This window comes from Onychostoma macrolepis, chromosome 01 (assembly GCF_012432095.1).
Source record: "Onychostoma macrolepis isolate SWU-2019 chromosome 01, ASM1243209v1, whole genome shotgun sequence".
NCBI lineage: Eukaryota > Metazoa > Chordata > Actinopteri > Cypriniformes > Cyprinidae > Onychostoma > Onychostoma macrolepis.
The window spans coordinates 15,065,554-15,088,883 of NC_081155.1; the positions used below are offsets into that span (position 1 = coordinate 15,065,554).

At 35.0% G+C, this 23,330-nt stretch overlaps 1 protein-coding gene across 6 annotated transcripts in view; it reads right to left on the bottom strand.

Annotated features, from left to right (window-relative positions):
• sorcs3a (sortilin related VPS10 domain containing receptor 3a) overlaps nucleotides 1-23,330 on the bottom strand; it is a 244,706-nt gene that overhangs the window by 16,392 nt on the left and 204,984 nt on the right. For all 6 annotated transcript variants that reach the window (XR_009270313.1, XR_009270314.1, XM_058771060.1 and 3 more), the window contains 6 exons: nucleotides 21,174-21,287; nucleotides 19,701-19,872; nucleotides 10,993-11,179; nucleotides 6,807-6,940; nucleotides 6,364-6,487; nucleotides 5,014-5,126 (listed from right to left, as the gene is read on the bottom strand). Coding sequence is in view for 4 of the 6 variants with exons in the window: in XM_058771060.1 (XP_058627043.1) it covers nucleotides 5,014-5,126; nucleotides 6,364-6,487; nucleotides 6,807-6,940; nucleotides 10,993-11,179; nucleotides 19,701-19,872; nucleotides 21,174-21,287 (844 nt within the window). In the remaining 2 variants the exon portion in view is untranslated. The remainder of the gene's footprint in view (nucleotides 1-5,013; nucleotides 5,127-6,363; nucleotides 6,488-6,806; nucleotides 6,941-10,992; nucleotides 11,180-19,700; nucleotides 19,873-21,173; nucleotides 21,288-23,330) is intronic.

Sequence of the window (23,330 nt, forward strand, 5' to 3'; positions counted from 1 at the left end):
TAGACTGGAAGTATTAAAACAATATAGCCCGCAAATGGTCTGTGTGCTGATTTCCAGCTACAAAAACAACAACAGATTATGCAGGAGGGAGATGCAGGGAACAGGGATTGTGTTCTGCAAAGAGTGGTGAATAATAATTTGCAGTAACTGTTATGATGTTGCGGCTGGTTAAGCGTTTGTGCTTGTTTCTGTATGATATAATTGTACAAATTAAAATACTGATATGATAACTCCTCACGGAACTTCCCTCTGCCCTGTATCTTTGTCTCTCATTGGCTGAAGGTCATCGTGATGTAGTTTTCAGTCAGAAATCATTGCACACAGCGTGATTGTGAATCGCCGACAGCTCCAGATATTTAGCATGCCAAATATTTCACGGGCGTCGACAACGTGTTGGCGATTCCCTCAGATCGCGTCTTTGGTAATTCACACTGCGCGATTGTCACTCGCGTGAACGAGCTCCGATTTGCCTCCGATGTCGGGCATTTGTCGGTGATTTATCAAAACCTGTCGGCGAGTGAAAAATCAGCATTAGTTAACACTAATGTTCAGATAACCAGCTCGTTAGAAGTGAGCTCGGCAGAGGTGGGTAGTAACGAGTTACATTTACTTCGTTACATTTACTTGAGTAAATTTTTTGGGTAACTAATACTTTTAGAGTATATTTAAAATGGGTACTTTTACTCTTACTCAAGTACATTTTTAGTGAAAAAACGGTACTTTTACTTCGTTACTGTGGGCGACGCTCCTCTCATTACTTTATCTTAATGCAATACAAGTTAAAAATCCTTCAATTTATTCCAAGTGCGCCGTCTACTTTTTTTTCTGGGCAATGAGCGATGCCCGTTCGCGAATGATTCATTCTTTTGAGTTAATTCTGTTCGAAGGCTTGATCAAACCAGTTGGCAAACCAGTGAATCGGTTCGCGAATCAGTTTGAATGATTCGTTCAGTTCCCTGCCGCACGCGCTGAGTCGTCTGAAGCGGCTCTCACTCAGAGTTGTAACCATAGATATATATATAAACACTAGATACCTCGTACGCGCTGTTGGCCAATGGAGGTCGACGTCCGCACACGGCGGCCATCTTGCCACAGGGTGCTCGCTCACTCGTAACATTGTGTTGTATGAAGCATGTACTTTTTAAATAACCATAACTTGCTCAATTATCTACCGATTTTCAAACGGTTTGATTTGTTATCAACGTCAGAGATGTAGTTATGACACTGCATACATATGAATAATTATAACAATCTGTAATTTCAACATGTTACAGCATTCAGAATTATAGCCACGTTAATAACCGTTTGTAAATCCGTCAAGATTTCAGCGAGATAAGAAGATTTATGTTCGTGCTGATCACTCATCTTACCTCAGATACCTCAGAACTTGCCAGAAAGCTTCCCTGTGGCAAGATGGCCGCCCTATGATGCCGGAAGTGACTCCGCCTTAAGAGATCTAGTGTTTATATATATATCTATGGTTGTAACAACAAGAGCGTTGAAGACGTGGCTTTGGATCAACAGTCAGTTGAAAGCGAATCTGCAAAGGCTATGGTTTGCTAGCTACGAAGATCTTTATTAGATGAACGCTGCGTGTGCTGTCGGTTCCACAGATATAGATTGATTACAATACACGATACCATGACATTACCAGTTTGTTGTACATGTACCTTACACATTAAATACATTGTATAATTTATTCATTAAATAAGGTGTCACAGAGTATGAAATAAACACCCGCCAAACCCGCGTTAGTTCTAGGAGGAATGCCTTGCCCAGACACAATTAATATTGATATTTTCACAATATTTACGCTTGCAGAAATAAAGACTACATTTGTTTACATTTTGCAGAACAGACGGAAGAAGATCCGTCAATGTGCATTTGTTTCGTTATGTTGAGATGTTCTGTAGCGGTCATGTAAGGAGTTTTCACTCTTCTCTGAGGTTATATACATTTATAATACATAATTAAACTTTAAAATATAATTTAATTTAACTCAGTGATGCAAATCAAAATTTGTATCAGCTGTTACTTCAGTTTTCAGAGTCATATGATCCTTCAGAAATCATTCAAATATATTGATTTATTACCAGTGTTGTTGAAAAAAAAACAAAAAAAAACAAGTAACTAGTAACTAACTACTTGAGTAGTTTTTTTTTATCCAATACTTTTTTACTCTTACTCAAGTAACTATGCAGACTATTACTTTTACTTGAGTAAATATTTCTTCAAGTACTTTTACTTTTACTTGAGTACAGTTTTTGGGTACTCTACCTACCTCTGGAGCTCGGTGCATGAACTGTGTTCCGATTGACATGCTCTCTACACAGTGTTCATTGCTCCCTACTCCCTGAGCAGGGAAATCCATTGAAGTTTACTTCACTTTGGAACATTCACTCACAGATTTGCGCAGCGTCTTCACACAGAGACGAAACTTACTAGAGAAGTGTTAAGTGTGACATAATAAACCTCTGTAAATAAATACAATTTAAATTCACGTCTTGCACACTTTAATGCCCTTTGTATGGAGCATACGCTTTGAATTGGAATCATGGCGGAATATCAAACAAGAACAACCGTCGGATGTGGCTTTGGACGGCAATTGTAGGGAGGGTGGGACGTTTGCTTTCAGTGCTATCAGGCTAAAGTTAGCATTTTCCAAGATCTCCTGTTGCGCCTTCAAGTTAGCACATATACATAGCCAATTGAAACCGCTGGGATACAATTCTATTTTGATGGACATTTGATATTGAGCTGCAACGATCCCTGGGTTGGACTGACAGCTAGGTACATGTGTATGTGAACTGAGACTGTGTAATGTCAATGTATCGATCAACAGTGGCTTCAATCTCTCATCAACTCTGAACACAACTGAGAACCACTAGAGCCGTTGTCCACACACACACACACACTACTGCAGACCTACATCTTCATCCAAACACCTCCCTGGAAGACAATGAATTACTCCCCCTGAGTGCAGTTTACTAACTAGTGATTCACTAGGAATTATGCAAATAGATTAATGCTGCCGACAAAACCTGTGTAGAACGCACTACTGTGACCTCGTGAGTCACTTCTGAGAGTTAGGTGAGTACTAGATACACTTTACTACTGCATCACTGTGATCCAGATATCTGAACTGGCTCTTCAAAATGTCCTTGTCTACACGCCGTTTCTGGAAACATCCCCTGTTATAACTGCTGCCGTGATCACCTCTTTAAAATGAAGTTTAATTCACAGCCTGCTTTCTGCGGGCAGTAATATTGTGATGATAATTGAACCAGGAAAATAGGCACTGAGTTTTGATATCTATAATAAGCCTAATTTACATATAAAGGACGCGTGTTTGTGCTGAAATGGAAGACAATAACTTAATTTAAACACAACGCAGTGCTATTTCAGCGCATTTAGCACCTGGTTAAATGGATTGTGGGTGGTTAGCAAATATGATGCAGGATTCTGGGATGCAATGCGACAATAGTGGTGTAACTGGTTTGTGTCATGAGAAGTTTGATCAATCATGAGAGACAAATGAAAACATTACAGAAATGACATTTTCTTAATTCGTATTTTATGTCTCGCATTACAGTGAAAATATCTAAATATGTGACACCACTATTTTTCTTTTCTTGTTTTAAGCATACTTCAAAGAAAATATGGTCAAAATCAATTCGTAAATGAAGAAAAAAATATGCAGTTACATTTGTTTTCTTGATAGGCCAGTCGCTTTCTCTGATATAATGGAAGCTTTAATATAAATAAGATCGTAAAATAATTCAATATATAATTATTTTAAATGTAAACAAAGAGACATTAAAAACTGGGAAACAAAACAAAAATAAAACAGTTTTCTGTATTATTTATTGTGTTGTTTTTCTGTGAAAATATCTAAATATGTGTCGCTATTTGTAAATTATTCATGTTTTCAGCAAACATCAAAGTAAATATGGTCAAAATCAATTATCAAATGAAGTGAGAAATATATATGCAATTAAATGTGTCTTCTTGATAGGCTGATTGCTTTCTCTGATGCTATGGAAGCTTTAATATAAATAAGATCGTAAAATAATTCAATATATAATTATTTAAAATGTAAACAAAGAGACATTAAAAGTAAAAAAAAAAAACAAGCAAACAACAACAAAAAAAACGGTTACACTTCATTTTAAGGTGTCCTTGTTACAGTGTAATTATACATTTAAGTACTGAGTAATATTAATTAGCTACATATACTTACTATATGGATAGGTTTAGGATTTGTCTTAGAGTTACTTGAATGTAATTATGCATAATTTATTTTTATTATAATAGTAAGTACATGTAACTTGTGTAATAAGGACACTTTAAAATAAAGTGTTACCAAAAAAAAAAAATTATAATAATTATTTGTCTTGTTTTATAGTGAAAATATCTAAATATGTGCCACCAGTATTTTATTTATTTATTGTTTTTTTTTTAATGTTTTAAGCATACATCAAAGAAAATATGGTCAAAATCAATTTGCAAAAGAGTTAAGAAAAATAAATGTAATTAAATTTGTCTTGCTAGACTGATAAGATCATTTTAATTATAGTTAAAATATTTAAATATATGGCACTAAAAGGTATTTTTCTTGTTATAAGAAAATATGGACAAGAATCAATTTGCCAACTATAAAAAATGACCTAAAAACTTGTTGCTAGACAGACTCTGATGCAATGGAGGGTTTGATCTAAATAGTATATAATATACTTCTAATAAATATTTAATGTCCATGCATTTATTTCTTTAAAACCCTGTGTTTATTTCACAATTATGAGCAACTGACTTTGTTTTTACCTATTGTTCCTGGATTTATTTAGTAATTCATGTATTTTTCAGTGAAGAAAAATATACACTATAGAAGCAAAGTGTAAGGGACAAGGACAAAAGAGACAATGGGAGGTATTTGACCAGGATCTGTAGGAGCTACAGAGACGAGCCAGGAAAGGACAGCGAGTGACAAGATGGATAGAATAAATTCCCACTCACTTGGAGAACAGCCTTCTTAATTACCCGACCCACATCCTGTCTCCACTCCGGGATGTCGGGGTTGGCCTCGTCCAGATTAGGAGAGAAAGATAAAAGAAGCGATTTGAAGAATTCTGTCACAGAGGAAGAGAGAAGCAGAGACATACCCTTAATTCTTTCTCTCATAAGATGCCCAACACCTTCTATCTGCTGTGATTTGTTCCAGATGATTTAGTCGAGCTGTAGCAGAGTTATCATTACTGACAGGTATGGAAAGGTTAGTGCTGATCACAAAAATGATTACAGTCTATTTGGCAGTTGCCAGAAGGGAGATTTTATGACTGGCTTTCAGTGTCAAGAGACAATTTCCTGTAATTCTGAACACTCTGAATGCTGCAATAATACATTTAATCAAGGAAAGGGTTGTTTATAGTTATATACAGTAGATTATTGTTACCATAGAGAAAAAAAGTAAAGAGGAATAAGTAACTTGAAACAGAGGCCTTTATATGTATGTAGCATATATCACAAAAAAAAAAAAAAACATTCACAATTTATTACACATCCTTCAGATAACATTAGTGTGACCATGTTTAACTATATTTAATGTCTCATCGAGAATATACTATTGGATTGTGAACTATAGACTTCAAAAATAATTTGCTAGTTAACAACTTCCTCCATAATAACACTGTTAAAAATGGTCATGAATGCATCACAGGAAAATTGTTTTTGTGTGTGTCAGAACATCATCCATATTTTTGCTACATCGCAAATCAAGCATTGTGTCAAATAGAATTATGTTGTCAAAATTATGGTAATGAAAGTGACATCCAAACTGGTTGAGGCTAATTTCAGAGCTAGACAAAATGATCATAAATACAAAACACAAGATTAAATTAGAAATAACCCATATTAAAAATAAATACATACGGACACACACTTCTGTCTGTCTATCTATCTATCTATCTATCTATCTATCTATCTATCTATCTATCTATCTGTCTATCTGTCTGTCCTGTCTGTCTATCCATCCATCCACCAATGATATTTACCTATTTATTAGGAAGTGTTGGAAATGGCTCGAACTTTTGCTACTGTAAATGCTCTAAAATTCTCAATTTTTATTTATTTATTTATTTTCTGAGTATTTTGCAAGTATGCAAGTTGGTTTATTTTGCTGGTCTTTATTTTTTTGGACTTTATTATTATTTGTTTATTTATTTTACAATGGACTTCTGTATTATATGATTGAAATTATGGAGTAAAACAAAAAATAAACATGAAAAGCATAGCAAAAATAAATGAAGGCGGCATGATGGAACGTTTTCAAGACATTTTTAATGAGAACACATGTCTGTGAACACTCACCTTGTATGGCGATGCTTCTGGTGTCCTGCAGTATAGAGTCTCCTGACGAGACCTGCACAGTGACGGTGACCATGCCCTCGGTGCTGAACGTGTGGGAAATACTGCTGTCCAACGTAATTATGGGCTAGCGCCACAAACGTGGTAGATACAAAACAAAAACAATCAAAATTCAATCCATAGCTTTTTTGGTAATTGTAAACTCAATGACTTCCTTAAAAAGAAAACTATTTTAAAATGAATAGCGCCAACAGCTTTATTGATGTTTCAGGGTGAACAAGCATAAACTAAAGAACACATCTAAATACCACAAAAACGACAAGAACAAGAACTACATTATTAACGGTTCATTGCTCCTGTTCTGTTTATCTTCTACCGTAAAATGTCTCGGAGGCCTTCGCCCAACAAAGCGAGGCAGAAAATCTGTAATTAGGAGCTGGTTGTACCTCCGTGTTGTTCCCCAGCCACCAGAAATAGGTAAGCGTTCTGAAATGAGAAGGCCAGACCACTGCCGTCAGGTTCACCTCCTTATTCTTAATGACCACATATGGAGCCAGCAGCTGAATATGCTCCACAGGGCCTGAAACACACACACACACACACACACACACACACAGTCAATACAAGAACAGCAAACAGCGCAAGAGGTGAGCAAAACCTAAATATTTAGCAAAATCAACTAGCCGGTGGGATGAATAACTAGTCGACTACTTGGTCTTGTATAATTAGGCTGGTTTCGGCTTCACCTGACCCCGATTGGATGCTGTTCAAACACAGCTAGATGGAAAGCAAGGGAATGGAGACAGAACACAGGGGTTTTGAGACCCGTTTTTAAAAGTTTGAGTATTTTTAACTTGGCACGGCATTTTAAAAACGCAACACTCGCAGTGGGCCGTTAAAAAAAAAAACACCAAGAAGTCAGTGAACAAGTAACATTTTCAGTAGAGTTTTAATGGGCTAGCAGTCTTAACACCTAAAGCACAATGTGATAAATGAAGCATTAGCCACTAAGAATGAAAAAAAAATTATATATATATATATATATATATATATAATATACTAGATAAACTATTTGGACAACCATTGTGACCCATGTAAGTCTGCACAAATACATAAATACATTTTTATTATTTATCACATCATTTATTCACTCATCTGAGATCTTTCCACATTGTTTACTCCTCCCCGAGTGCAATTCTTTGCTTTTTTTTTTTTTTTTATGTTTATTTTATTAAATAATTCTGCTTCAGTATTTAATGCACATCAGGAAATAAAATTTGGACCTAATTGCTCTCATCTGATCACAAGTGCCCACCCCCTGTTTGTTTGTGAAAAGTGGAGCTAAAAGCAGTAATTAAGCACCGCAGTCTACTACACCTGTGGAGTTGAAGGACACATGCAGATTTTGGCAAAACAACTATCAAAGTCACCTACCTAGACTATTGTGCTCAGTTAATAATAATAAAAAAAAAAAAAGTTAAGTGAACTTAAATTAACTTTTTTTTTTATTATTATTATAATTTACTTAAAAATTTTAAGGCAACGGGTTTCCAAAATTTTTTTAAGTTAAGTCAACTTATCACTTTTTACAGTGTATATGAATAAGTTAACATGAACAAAGATGAAGTAATGCTGAACAGATGTGTTGTTCACTGTTAGTTCATGTTAACTAATGCATTAACCCTCTGGGGTCGACAAACGCATATACAGTATGCGTTGTGAGGCAGATTTTCCTGATAAGGCCGAAATGAGCTTGAATTACTCTGCCATTTTTGATCGTACAGATAAGAGCAATACACCATTCGAATCTGTAAGGGGTCTACTTTTATTTGTATACACTCATAATAAAAACTAAACTTTGTGCTTTTGAAGAATAAAGAAAACAAACAGGGTGCGCTCTCTGTCTCCGTCTCCGCGAACTGCTTTTTGAAACACGTCACTAAAATGAACTGTAACTCAGCAAATGCTCAACACAGAGACATGAGTAATATATCTATAGAAAGCTTGACTTGTCTACTGTTAAATGAAGTAAGTCTTACCGAAAACAAATATTCTGTGATAAAGTAATCCGTATGAAACCAAGGACATGTCCAGTTTTTCCGTCTGGTCTCATTATCTCTAATTAGTTCACGCCCACGCGCTGCTCGCGCTATTGTTAAGGTGCGTTCACGCCATATCGTAATAACCGTAATTACGAGATACCAACTTGTAAAAAGCGTTCACATCCTCGCAGAACTCGTAATTACAACTTGTGAACTGGGAGCTTTCTGAAAGCTACGGCTTGTACCACGTGACCGCTACACCTAACGCGGAACCAGAGAAAAATACCGGCGCTTTCAAAGAAAGCTATATTACTGCTCTAAAAAAAGAGGAAAATAGATGCATGTATATAGATACTATAATGTACTATAAAAAAAAACATACCGTGTTCGTACTGTTATTTTGTTGTTGTTCTCAACATTCTTTCGCGGGCTCGTTTTGTTGACTGTCGCTATAGAAACAGATAATCCCCAGTTGGAGGACATGAACAGCCCCGAGTTGAACTTCACGTGTTGCCATCTCTGAATTACGGTAATTACGATATGGCGTGAACGCAGCATTATTTCAAACCTCCACGCGAGCCACGCGGCATGTAAACGCCCACACCACCGTAAACAAAGCAGCAACGCGTTAATCTCGGATACTTTTCAGTTTTGGAAGAACACGCTGTGAGGAATAAGCCTTGTATTTACCTCAGAAACGCGCTGAGAGGAAAAAGTTGTATTTACCCACAGAAGACGCGCTGAGAGGAAAAAGCTTTGTTTACTTCACAACCGAGCGCGAGCGCAGCTGGAGCCGCCGGAGGAGGAGATACTTTATACCGAGTAAGTAATGTTTCTTATTGGCATTCGATAATGTGTTGTTGTGACAAAGTTGAACGCATTTACTGGTGAACTTGTCCCAAACTATAACTCCAGAATAAAATGTGTAAAATCGAGTGCAACATTTTGAAATATGATAGGCAACCTTTCATTGCATTTAAATGTTGCACAACGTGAGGATAGTTATATGTTCTATGCTTTATTTATTTTGAATAGTAAAATATGTAGGCCTATATATTATAATAAATATAATGTACTGTTTTTGCTGTACTTTGGATCAAATAAATGCAGCCTTGGTGAGCTGAAGACACTTCTTACTGTTACTGTTCTACACAAATCTTACTGTTTAAATAATTTGACTGGTAGTGTATGTATTGTCACCATGTTTGCTTTGTTTTGTCTGTTCATTGCGTTGCTCACGTCTGTTTTTTTTTTTTCTCATGCAGTTTCTGCTGTCTCCCGTTTTCCTGGGTTCCAGTTTCCTGCCACTGTTTTGGATATTTTGGATATTGCACCCACCATGTCTTGACTCTCCTGTTGTTTATTTGTTTGTTTGTTCCTAACAATGTTAACTAATACAACCTTATTGTAAAGTGTTACCATGTATGCACTGTAAAAAGTGATAAGTTGACTTAACTTAAAAAAAATTTGAGGAAACCCGTTGCCTTAAAATTTTTAAGTAAATGATAATTTACAAAATAAATAAATAAGTTAATTTAATTGTCAAGTTCACTTAACTTTTTTTTTTTTAATTATTATGTACTAAATAATTTTAAGGCAACGGGTTTCCTCAATTTTTTTTTAAGTTAAGTCAACTTTCACTTTTTACAGTGTGTGTATATGTGTATATATACAGTATATGTGTGTGTATATATATATATATACACACACACACACACGTATACTGACTCCAAGCTTTTGAATGGTATAGTGTATAATGTTACAGATGCTTTTTATTTCAGATAAATGCTGATCTTTGGCTATTTCTATTCATCAAAGAATCCTGAAAAAAAAATCATTTTTAAATATTGACAATAATAATAATAATAATAATAAAATGTCTCTTGAACAGCAAATCAGCATATTAGAATGATTTCTGAAGGATCATGTGACACTGAAGACTGGAGTTATGATGCTGAAAATTTAGCTTAGCTCACAGGAATAAATTACATTTTAAAATATATTCAAATAGAAAGCAGTTATTGTAAATAGTAAAAATATATATATTTCAAAATATTACTGCTTTGGCTGTATTTTGGATCAAATAAATGCAGGCTTGGTGAACAAAAGATAATTCTTTAAAAATCTTACTGTTCAAAAACTTTTGACTGGTATTGTATTTTTTACTAAAACGTAAGTAAAAATATTACAATAATATTATAATATATAACTTTTGGTACCTTAGCAAACTGGACAATGTATTATAACGCACCTGAAATAACTTTGTGTGTGTGTGTACTGGATTTTGTGGTTTACATGGACAAAATTTGTATAATGACACGGGTATGACAGAGGTATTACAATTTGAAGGTGGTTTATGAGGACAATGCCTATGTCCCCATAAATCAAAAGGCTTAAAAAACATACTAAATGGTGTTTTTTTGTTGTTGTTTTTTAATCTAAAAATGCACAAAGTTTCCTGTAAGGGGTAGGTTTAGGTGTAGGGTTGGTGTAGGGCAATAGCACATACAGTTTGTACAGTATAAAAACCATTACGCCTATGGAGAGTCCCCGTAAACCACTAAAACAAACGTGTGTGTGTGAAACCTACACGTCACATGCAGGTAGAGGGATGACGTGTCGAACCCGAGGCTGTTCTCCGCCAGTGCTGTTACTCTGAAGATGCCCGCGCTGCGGTACACGTGCCGGATGCCCTCCTGCGTCCAGCTCAGGTTGGAATAGGACACGGCCGTACCGTCCCCAAAGTCCAGCTGAATGTTTGTCCTCATAGAGTCGCCCTAAAAACAACACGCAGAGCCAAGCCTGATTATTACAACAACTCTTTAGCACACTTTCCTTAATCACTGAGTCTGGCAGCTGCGACCAAAAACAGCTGCGGGTAACGTCACCATTCTGCTTCACAGACACTGGCCCATCTGTTTCCAGACACAAGCATTGTTTTCAGCCCCGGAGTTCATTCCTGCCATAACTCTGCCTCATATATGAGATGAGGTGTGTGAAACCAGACACAGAAGCCACTTATTTACAAAGAAAACAGTCACTGCGTCAAATTAATTACCTCTCAGCATGTATTTCAGCTTCCTGTGGGAATCCGTCATATTACTTTTGATATGTAATATTTACTTGATACTCTATATTGTGTTGGTTTGGCTTGCTCAGATATCCTGATGGGTCAATTGCAATCCACCGCAATCATAATTGCTGTTTACCAGATACAATATTGCATAGGGAATACAACCATAAATTTGACTCATATGGCTCTGAGCGAGTCTGCTGTAAAGTATCCTGCCATTTTGTAAGCTAAAATAACAAAATTATTATTATTTATTTATTTATTTTCAGTTGAATATGTGGGTGGGATTACATGGAGGAAATCATGAATCCTCAGTAAATTGCATTTCTTATTTCTATTTAATCCAATCCAAACAGTAATAACAAAAACATTTTTATTATTATTATTTTTTAATTAACAAAGTTGAAAAAAACACAAGGCATCTGAAAATGCTTAAATCAGATATTAACATTAGCGGAACCTTTTATTATATATATATATATATATATATATATATATATATATATATATATATAAATTACAATCTAGTGCAGAAATAAGGAAATATTATTTTTAAATAATTATAATAATTAGAGTATTATTTAATAATTAATATAGACAGTAATTAAGTAATACTTAGTAGTATTTATAATAATAATAATAAGTATTAAATTATAATAATTTACATATATGTATACATTTTATTATATATAAAAATTATAAATTACAATCCAGTGCAGAAACAAATCAATAAAGAAACATGTTACTATTAGTATAACATTGTTGTACTGCAAACAGTATTATATAATAATTAATATAGACAGTAATTATGTAATACTTAAGGGGAGACACTACAGGCAAAAACACTGTTTTTTTATGCACCTGTCAATTTTGAGATTTTGGGCTTTTTGGTTTTTCATAAAGTGTTTTTTCAGACTAGTAGAACGAAAACATCCAAAAGACACTGTTAAGTGTTTCTTTTATAGCACTTTATCTATTTGTGTCAATAGATTTCAATTACAATACATATTTTTAAAGGCCGTTTTCTCAAAATGAGTTTTTTCTCCTACACTGAGCCATAAATCTCCACTTCAGTAGCACTTACACACACCAAACTTTACATTTTTATTCCTGTCTATATCCTGAAGGTTTTTACAGAGGGATTTGTTCATATCATCAATTTGCTTGATTATATATATTTTAATCGCCCCAAAATTGTCAAAATATAGTGTTTTCTGTCTGTTCTAAGTATTTTCTGAATTATGAAGTGACAAAATAAGATACCCAAAATTCCCTCTGTAAAAACTTTTGATTATAATATGTCAAAAAAATTAAACAAGAATTTTGAAACTGACTTCATCCAGTGTTTAGATTTTTGTACTAGAAATGTATGCAATAATATTTCATTAAATAATGCCTCATTTGCGTATTTAAACCTAACATTTTAGAAAACTTGTAATACAAAAAATGTTTGCAATTATCAATGTAATCAATCAACTAGGTAAGTAAGGCGATAACTATTAGTTAATGTTTTTACCCTATTCACCTGCAGTGTCTCGCCTTAAGAGTATTTAATAATAATAATAATAATAATAATTCTTGCACAAAAACTGTTAAACTTCAATACTAATATTTGTGGCTGTCTTAATTTGATTGGTTTCAAATATTAAACTATGGAGCTTCACCCCTCTGAATCACATTTTAGGTTGGAAAATATGGAAATCATATTCCAATAGTGCATGTCATTCAAGACCCAATAGCAATCCACAGATATCTGGCCTCACAAGCCTATATCTTCTGACAGTTGAAGCGCCTCTGGTGCAACGCCTGAAACATCTGCCCCAAAACCACCCATTAGCACTAATTATAAATATAAAACTGCTAAACCAGCCAGTTTAAAAACATCAAAAACAGAGAAAAGAAAGAAGAGGATCAGGAAGTTGAGATGAAGTTGAGTCCGTGCCTTGAACCATTCTTTTTATCCACCATCCTTCAGGCTTTTACATCTGGTTATGGGTGCAAGTGAAAGAACGCTAAGCATACGTATGCGCGTGTGTGTGTGTGTGTGTGTGTGCAAAATTCCCAAATCCATGCTTACGCTCCCCAAATCTCCTTCCTTTCTCTCTTTCCGCTGTTAGCGCATTGTAGCCTAATGCTATTGGGATATTAATTTGTAACACTGCTTTAGCAGCACACGAAGGATGGGGGGGGGGGGTGTTTATGCCCTGCATAATGACAAATCCAAAGCTGCCTGGTTTATTCCTGTCTATTTGCTTTTAGGCACTGCTGACTGTGAAAAGCAGCCCGCCTCTGTGAGTTTATGTGCAAGCATGTGCACCGGGTTGCTTTTAAGATATTTCACGCCACTTTGTGCAGAAAATCACAACTACACTGTGGGAGGAGAAAGGAAAAGATGACTGACAGGAGGAACAGTTTGTATAATGACGGTAAGGACACAATTTGTGCTGAGCTCATGAGGTTCAGACAAAGTCCTTTTTCAGGGAAGTCAGTTCACGTAGTTTAGCTTCCATCCTGGAAATTCCCCCCATAGCATTTTTAGGGAACTGTTTCACTGCAAGAATGAATGAGTGAATGAATGAATTATTAGCATTTTTATTCAGTTGTCCAGTAAAAATATCAACACATGATTAATACAATATACAGCGGGTAAAGTAAGTATTGAACATGTCACCATTTTTCTCATTAAATATATTTCTAAAGGTGCTGTTGACATGAAATTGTCACCAGATGTCTGTAACAACCCAAGTAATCCATACGTACAAAAAAAACAATACAAATAAGTTCAGAAATTAAGTTCTGTGTCATAAAACGGAATGACCCAGGGAAAAAGTAATGAACGCACTTACTGAAATTGATTTAATATTTCGTACAAAAGCCTTTGTTGGTAATGACAGCTTCAAGACTCATCCTGTATGGAGAAACTAGTCGTATGGATTGCTCAGGTGTGATTTTGGCCCATTCTTCCACACAAACAGTCTTCAAATCTTGAAGGTTCCATGGGCCTCTTCTGTGAACTCTAATCTTTAGTTCTTTCCATAAATTTTCTATTGGATTCAAGTCAGGTGATTGGCTGGCCACTCTAGCAGCTTTACTTTCTTTATCTGAAACCAATTGAGAGTTTCCTTGGCTGTATGTTTGGGATCATTGTCTCGCTGAAGTGTCCACCCACATTTCATCTTCATCATCCTGGTAGGATAGACATTTTTCCATTCATCCTTCCTTCAACTATATGAATTTTGCCAGTGCTACACCATGATGTTTTGGGGTGATGTGCAGTGCCATTTGACCTCCAAACATGGTGTGTATTATGGCATCCAAAGAGTACAATTTTTTTTGTCTCATCTGACCAGACTATATTCTGCCAGTATTTCATAGGCTTGACTAAATGTTGTGCAGCAAACTTCAAATGAGCTCCAACATGCTTTTTCTTTAGCACTAGAGCCTTGCGTGTTGAGCGTGCATACAGACCACGGCGGTTGAGTGCATTACTTATTGTTTTCTTTTAAACAATTATACATGCTAATTTATACATGCTAATTCTTTCTGAAGCTCTCCACAAGTGATCCTTGGCTCTTGGATAACTCTTCTAATAATTCTTCTTACTCCTCTATCAGAAATTTTGCTAGGAGCACCTCGCATATATATATATATATATATATATATATATATATTATTTTCTTTTTCTTACCCCAATGACTTTTTTAAAGTTAAAATTAAGAAAAAACATTTAGTAAGGTTTATACTTAAAACAATGAAGATGGATGGATATACAGACAGACAGACAGACAGACAGATAGATAGATAGATAGATTGATAGATAACAATAAACTAAGGTAATCTGCTTCCTCATAAAGTTTCTCTGCTTCTATCTTTTTTTTTTAACCTCGAGCTGCTTTCTCTGTTAAAAAAAAAAAAAAAAAATCTTGTGTTGCACCTTAAAGGCATTAAATATTAAGGTCCATTTGATTTGCCTAAGAAACAGCCCCGGCTCTGACCCTCATGAATATAAATAGATGGCATTCTTAGCTCATCTCACTATCTGTTTCCCTCTCTCGCTTTACTTGCTCTCACTCTCTTAATGAAAGGAATAAGCCCTCATTTCCTCATCTCATCATACTGTAATGTGACAACTCTGCTGTGGTGAGACGCCTACGGAGAAACACTTTACCTGGAATGAGCGTACGGGCATTTGTGTGTGAGAGACAGAAACCAAGAGAGAATATGTGTGACCATGTGTGCATTGCACCTCAATGAAAGCTATTCCCCAGCAGGCTTGTAATATGTATCTGGCTTGCACCATACCATCTGTACAGAGTGAAGCCTTTTCATCTGCCAGAGCTCCAGAACAGCTCGAAAGTTTCCAGAATGTCAAAATGACCTATGTGGGTGTAAACGGTCACATATAGAGCTCAATGATTGTCTCACTTAGCCAGACTGGTCTGAAAGTCTGGTCCACCAAGAACAGCATACTTAGAAAAAAATAGTCTGACCATCATGTAAAGTAACCACTGACAGTTATTTTTGTGATGTTATTAAGGGGAGGTTAATACGAAATAGCTGAAACCATAATAACAAACCAGCACAGTAAAAATGTTGAAATTATAGCACAACTGTGCCGGCCAATAACTGGCTGAAAAATCCACTGTAAAAAAATACATTTTTCAGTTGTTATCTTAAAGGAATAGTTCACCCCCAAATGAAAATTAACTCACCCTTCGCGACATTCGTGCAAATGAGTTTGTTTCTTTATCACAACAGATTTGGAGAAATTTAGCATTGCATCACTTGCTCACCAGTGGATCCTCAGCAGTGAATGGGTGCCGTCAGAATGAGAGACCGAACAACTGATAACATTACAATAATCCAAACTTTCAAGTAATCTACATGACTCCAGTCCATCAATTAACGTCTTGTAAAGTGTAAAGCTGTGTTCATAAGAAACAAATCCATCAACACATTTTTAACTTCAAACCATTGCGTCATTCTAAAATGCGAGTCCTCTATGCATAAAATTGCTTTCTCCAGTGAAAATATTGTCTCGTCTGAACCAGGAGAGAAATATGCATAGACCAAGTACCGTTTTCAAGCAAAAACAGTCCAAATATAGTCCTAAACAAACATGCTGATGAATTTTGACACGAGAGAACAACAGGGGGTGGATTTTTTTCACTGCAGGAAGCAAAATTATGAATTATAGACTGGTATTTTGGCCAGTTAAAATGCCTTAATGATGGATTTCTTTCTTATAAACTTAGCTTTTCACTTCAGAAGACATTAAATGACGGACTGGAGTGGTGTGGATTAATTGTGAATTAGTGTGATGTTTTTTTATCAGCAGTTTGTACTTTCATTCTGACGGCACCCATTCACTGCAGAGGATCCATTGGTGACAAAATGATGTAAATTAAATTCCTCCAAATCTGTTCTGATGAAGAAGCAAACTCATCTACAAATTGGATGGTCTGAGGGTTAGTAAATGTCCAGCAAATTTTCATTTTTGGATGAACTATTACTTTAAGGTGCGATTTCTGACCTGAACCTTAAAATAATTTGTTGGTGGATGCTAATGTAGTCTGGTTGATTGAGGCATATTAATTCATATTTCTGATCTGGCTAAAATTAATTAGAAGTTACTACATAAAACACATTTTTTGGCTACCAGACAAAACGCTTTACAGTGCCCAGAGATCAGTGAAAATATGTGCAGACTTCATTAAAAAAATTAAAAATTAAAAAAAATCAGCCAACAAGTAAAAAGCACATGCTCTTATACAACTGCAAATCCAATGAATACTTTGTCTATATCAGTATTTCTCAAATGGTGCTTTACAACTTAAAATGGGCTGCAGATCTGTTCTGATAGGGTTACGGATAGCAGATAAAAACAATGCTAAATGCAAACAACAAAATGCAACTAAAAATCAAAACATGCCTCGGTAGGAAAGCAATATAAAAAAGTATATGAAATTCTAAGGCAAGGCACTACAGGCAAAATGTTTTTTGTTTTTTTTGTTTGTTTGTTTTTTAATGCACTGGGCAGCGTTTCCCGAAACCTTCTTAACGCTATGTCGTTTGTAAGTTATACCTTAAGTTGTACCTTGACGTTAATATGTGTTTCCCGAAACGTTCTTTAAGTATACCTTCTGTAAGTCATTCGTTTGTAAGGTTAGTCTGAACCACTCTTAGCTATACCTTAGCAAATTCAGCAGCTTTTACATCTTGTTGGGCCAACTTTGTTGAGACAAACTCGACGGAGCTACAGCCTAAGCCCTGAAATTCAGCTTTCAAATTTTCTGGATGTGGTTGGGGATGGATGGGCTGAGTAAGACCTCGGTGTGGCGGTGCGTTCACTCAGTCACAAACATCCTGCTCTGTCACACAACCGATTATATACGTGTGCCTTTCACCAGGCACGAAGTGATAGAGGCACATCAAGGCTTCCATGCCATTGCGGGTGTCCCGTGAGTAACTGGCCCTGTGGACAGTACACTTATACCCATTGCCAACCCATCAGCGCTCGACCAGGCCTTCATAATACATATGAACATGATAATATAAATGACCCTTTCAAAAGCAAGCAAAGCCAAACGGCCGGTTAATGTAGCTGGTTAAGGCAGAATACTTCTGGCTGTGAGGTTGCATATATGCATGATATCCAAGGTTGCATTTAGTTTGCAATTTGAATCATTTTATAAATACAGTGAGCCCCGATAAATGCAATTTCTACTATTTCCAAAGTGCTTCTTTATAATGAACATCACTTTCTCGATACTTTACCCACTCTATAACGCAGTGAAAGAGCTAGGAGCTCCTGTATATAGTGAACAATCGATTCTCAAGCCATCGATATCAACCTATTCAGCACCACCGCCATGGACAGCACCTGCTAACGTTGCATGTAAGAAGATTTACCTTAAGCAACATCTTAAGGTATAGTTCGGGGAACACACCTAGGAAAGGTATACCCTTAGTTAAGGTGTACCTTTAGAGTCTTCGTAGCGCGCTAAGAGACACCGTTAATGGGAAACACAGCCCAGGTAAATTTTGAGATTTTGAGCTGTTTGGCTTTTCATAACGTTGTTTCAGACAAGTGGGAAAAAAAACAACAACAAAAAAACATCTAAATTACACTTACAAGTGTTTATTTTATTGAACTTTATCTACTTGCGCCTGCAGGTTTCAGATACAACACACTGTTTATAGGAATTATTTTTGTTTTCCTCAAAGTAAGTTTTTATTTTTTTTATTTTTTTTCCCTCATGCACTGAGAAAGAACTCTCCACTTCAGTAGCACTTACATATACTAAATTGTTTTCCTGTAAAATATGCTGAAGGTTTTAGAGATGGGGTTTGTTCACGTATCATTTGCCTGTTTTTTTTATTTGCCTTTTTTTATTTTTTCAACAAAATTATATCCCTTAAGACATGGTGAAAATGTTTTTTTTTTTTTTCTTCCTGTAGCTGATGACTGTATTTTCTGATTTATTAAGCGATAAAAAGAGCTATCCAAGATCCTCTCTGTAAAAACCTTAACCTCTAATATGTCAATAAAATGAAACAAGAATTTGTAAACCTGGCTATCCAATGTTAAGATTTCTGTTCTGTGGATTTATGCAAATTAGTGCATATTTAATAAGATAACTAATCATTTGCATTCTTGCAATACCAAAAAGTTTCCAATTCTCAGTGTACCCCAGCAACTGGATAAGTATGGTGATATCCGTTAGTATTTATATCTATTATCTATTACTATGTATTAGTACCTATTCACCTTGGGTGTTTTGCTTTAAAATGTAAAAAAAAAAAAAAAAAAAACTTCCCATATCTTTTGTCGTTAATGTCAAAGTCAGTCTGCATGTCTTATTATAACTTTAGTTTGCCCCCCTAAAAAAAGATACTGTTTCTTCCACTTGATGCCTGATGTTAAATCCAAGTGCTGAAGCAAAACCAGTTGAGAACCACTGCTTTAGCTAACAGACATAATAAATGAATCTGCTACATGGACATCTTGATATCTGATCATTGATAATCTGCTCACATGGAGTTAGCGCATCAATTTAATAATTATTACTGTATAATTTAGGTCTTGACTCAGTACCAGGCCCATAATTATAGCTTCTGGCCATGCCGCATTTTAAATGATCAGATCACTGAATCCGAAATTTGACTATGATTTTCCATTAGCTGAGTTCATCGGATTCAGATGACCCTCGTGATGATCTCACCTCGTCTAGCCGCACCAGGAAGGTCACATTGCTGCCCATGTTGGCTGTGAGTTTGTCATCACGGGTTGTCAGGACTAAACCTCGCGGGGGGCGATTCGGACACTGCTGTTTCCTGGCCGTGTACATCTCCTTCACTCCTTTTGTGCAGTTATTCGCTACCACTTTGCGATACCTGAATCACACAAAGAAATCAAAAACTAGTCTGAAACATCTTTCTTTTGAGATAAACGATTTGATGGTTTGATATTATCTAACTTAATGACATTCACATTGTGACTTAGTGTCTCGGTCACTGTATTTATCCATTTGAATACAACAAGCCTGATAGATCCATTCTGAGCAGCTCTGGTTTTTTGTTGCTGGATGAATTGGCTTTGGCCACAATTTATGTGACACAATCTCAGAAAAATGATAATCGCATTCTTTCTCTGTCTCTTTCCTTGTCTGTAATTTCGCACTCTTGCTCTGAATGGATATGCTTTCTGACTGATGTTGGTTTTAAATTAGGTTTAAATGAAGTCCTTCTATTACACAGTGTTATCTGTCCAGCTAGGTCTCTTTGTATGGATTGTCTGTCTAGAAAGTTGTTGTAAAGACGGACGCCACAATCTCCAGAAAGTTTAAAACCCGCTCACGTCCGTATGGCTTGTGTCTGCTCATCAGCACAGCAAGTTTAAATCATGGCTCGCTTAATTAAAAATAACCACTTTCCTAACACAAGATTGGTTTAGTGCTAGTCTGATTAAAAATGCGATCACAGGAATAATATGTGACTATTGGGTAATATACTGTAAGTTAGCTATTGTTTTCTTATTTATTTTCTTATTTATTACTATTTAAAAACATATATGAAATATATGGAAAAATATGGAAAAATTAAATGTAAAAAAATAAATCAATATTTTATTTTTCTATATTATTTATTCAGTTTATATTAATACATTATTTTTATTTTGTATATTTTAGAATTTTTATTTTGTTAATAATTATTATTATTATTATTATTATTATAAAAACAGGATTATAGTTAACTAAAACAATTATTTATAAATATATGAACTAAATAGAAAATTAAATGAATGAATGTTTCTAGATATTTTCTAGATTTATTCAGTTTATATTTATAAACAAGATTAACTGTTTATAAATAAATATTATTACTAGATCTTTAAAAATAACGCTTTTTGTATCTAATATCTAAATATTATTTAAAATATGACATATGTTTTATATATATATATATATATATTTATATATATTCTAAAATGTTAAAAAGCAGGGTTATTATAGTAACTATTGCTAAATCCATAAAAAATTAAACATTAAAAACTACAGAAAATATAGACATAAAATGGCAACAACTAAATTACTAAAACAGATTTAGCCATCAGTGACCAAATGTCCCCACAATGAGAGTAAAACACCACCATGATGAAATATGAAGTGTCTGCATATTGTATATAGACAGCTTACCCTGTGCTGTTGAGGTAGTTTTGCCCTTGGCTGCAGCTTCGAGACAACGTGGAAGGGTTGAACCAAAATGCAGGCAAACAGTTTCCATCCCCTCTTCTCTCAAAACCATAATCACTACAAAACAAAATAAACAAGAAAAAAATATTTAATTTTGACTCGTTTGAGGCATCAAATTCATCCTTAAAAATATAAATTATCTCCAGGTATGTTTGACTAGTTTCATACAAGGTCATCGCAAGTTCAAAACTCGTTTGTGACATTTTCTAATGCCGTTTCCTGATGCCTATCCTGTAAAACATTCTCCTAACTACCTGTACATCCTTTCATTCATGCACAGCGGCACATCTTGTATTCAAGCATGTCCCTCCTTTATGCCCTTGAGACAATTGTAGCCATTGAGATATATTAATTCTGGGATGACAAATGTCTTTTCTGCTCTGAGAGCTGCAGGCATCAACGTATGTCCTTAACGTCTTTCAATTCATTCTCTCTTCTCCCAGAAGCTCTGGAACCTGATGAAGTGAATGTCTGTTCATATATCACCGGTGACTTTGATTTATCAATTAATTACTGATCCACAACAAAACCCAGCAGACCACATGGTCCCTTTTGGCATCACGCATTTGGGTTTTTAATTATGAGCAGTTCCAATCCGGCACTCAGATAAGTGTCGAGTTTTAAAGATATTTGTGTGCTGGTGCTCAGATTATTCTCATACAAATGTAATGTTGTTTTAGGTACATATGGGTGATTCTTTAAATAGTAACACTTTCATTACTTTTTTTTTTTTTTTTATATTTATTCAGTTGAAGAAAGTTAGCTGCCAACCAGCAACTAAGGAAGGAATGGCTATGCATCATCTATGTAAAAATGCTGCAGAATATTATGCTTACGAAAAATGTAACCTAAAGGGATCAAATACCACAAAAACAAAAGAGGTCCCAAGACTGAACCCTGAGGTACACCACAAGTTAATGGTACCATAGAGGAAGAAGAAGAAAAAATCCAACCCCCACCAAAAATGTTCTATCAGAAAGATACAATTTAAACCATGGGCAATGGTGTCAAAGGTCAAGATTTTTTACACTGGGTTTTGTGTCATTGTAGTTTTATTAATGTATGTGCTTTCTTATTGTTTTTATTTGTTGTTTTATTTGTTAGGGTTTATGTACAGCACTTACATAAACCCTGCGGCACTGGCTTTTTTAATGTGATCTAGAAATAAATGTGCCTTGCCTTAATTTGAACTAAAACGTATGTCCTTCAATAAAGAGTTCATGATCATCTGTGAAGTGGATATTTGTATGTGTGATGGTGTGAATATTTGATATTTAGTGATAATGATGTAAAATAGTCATGACATTTCTTACTTTTTTGGAGAAAAAGTTGGACTTGCTAATACAAGTTAACATTCAATTTTCTTTGATCTTACATAAGTAAGAAGAAATGGAGTTTCTGAATTACAGTTTGCAAAATACTGACTGGTTTAGTAATGACACCCAATAAAGCTAGTCTCAGATCATATATACAAACAAATGAAAGGAACTTCTGATCTTTTAACTATAACTTCTAACAAAGATGTGCTTCTATGTCACTCTCATTTACATCATAATCAAATTGAAACTCAATTGTTCTGTAAAATGCTTGGTGTGATCTAGTATTGGTCAATCGCAGCAGTATAGGAAACAATCCTTTCTTATAAAAATACATATTATAATATAAATAAAAAAATAATAATAAAATAAATGATTAAGTTCTTATTAAAAAAATGTCAAAGCAACATTCTTGTTATCATTCTTGAGATATATTATTATCTATTATAATTAATTATTTAATATACCCTTAAAGTAGAATAATTACTAGCAAATATGAAATATATAAAATAAAATAAAAAAGTTAATTTAACTGAGAAAAATCACCCCTATATTAGTATTTAAACACTACCCTGATTACACTGCGTAAAATGTTGATTTTGTATCATTTTAACAGTTTTGTTTAAAAACAGGTAAACACACACACTCACACACACACACACACACACACACACACACACACATACGTGTCACGTGTGTTCCCGTTGTGTTCCTGTCACATCCTTATTTGGTAGTGCTTGTTCTTATTAGTTAATTATTGGTTAATTTGTGTCAGCTGTATTTA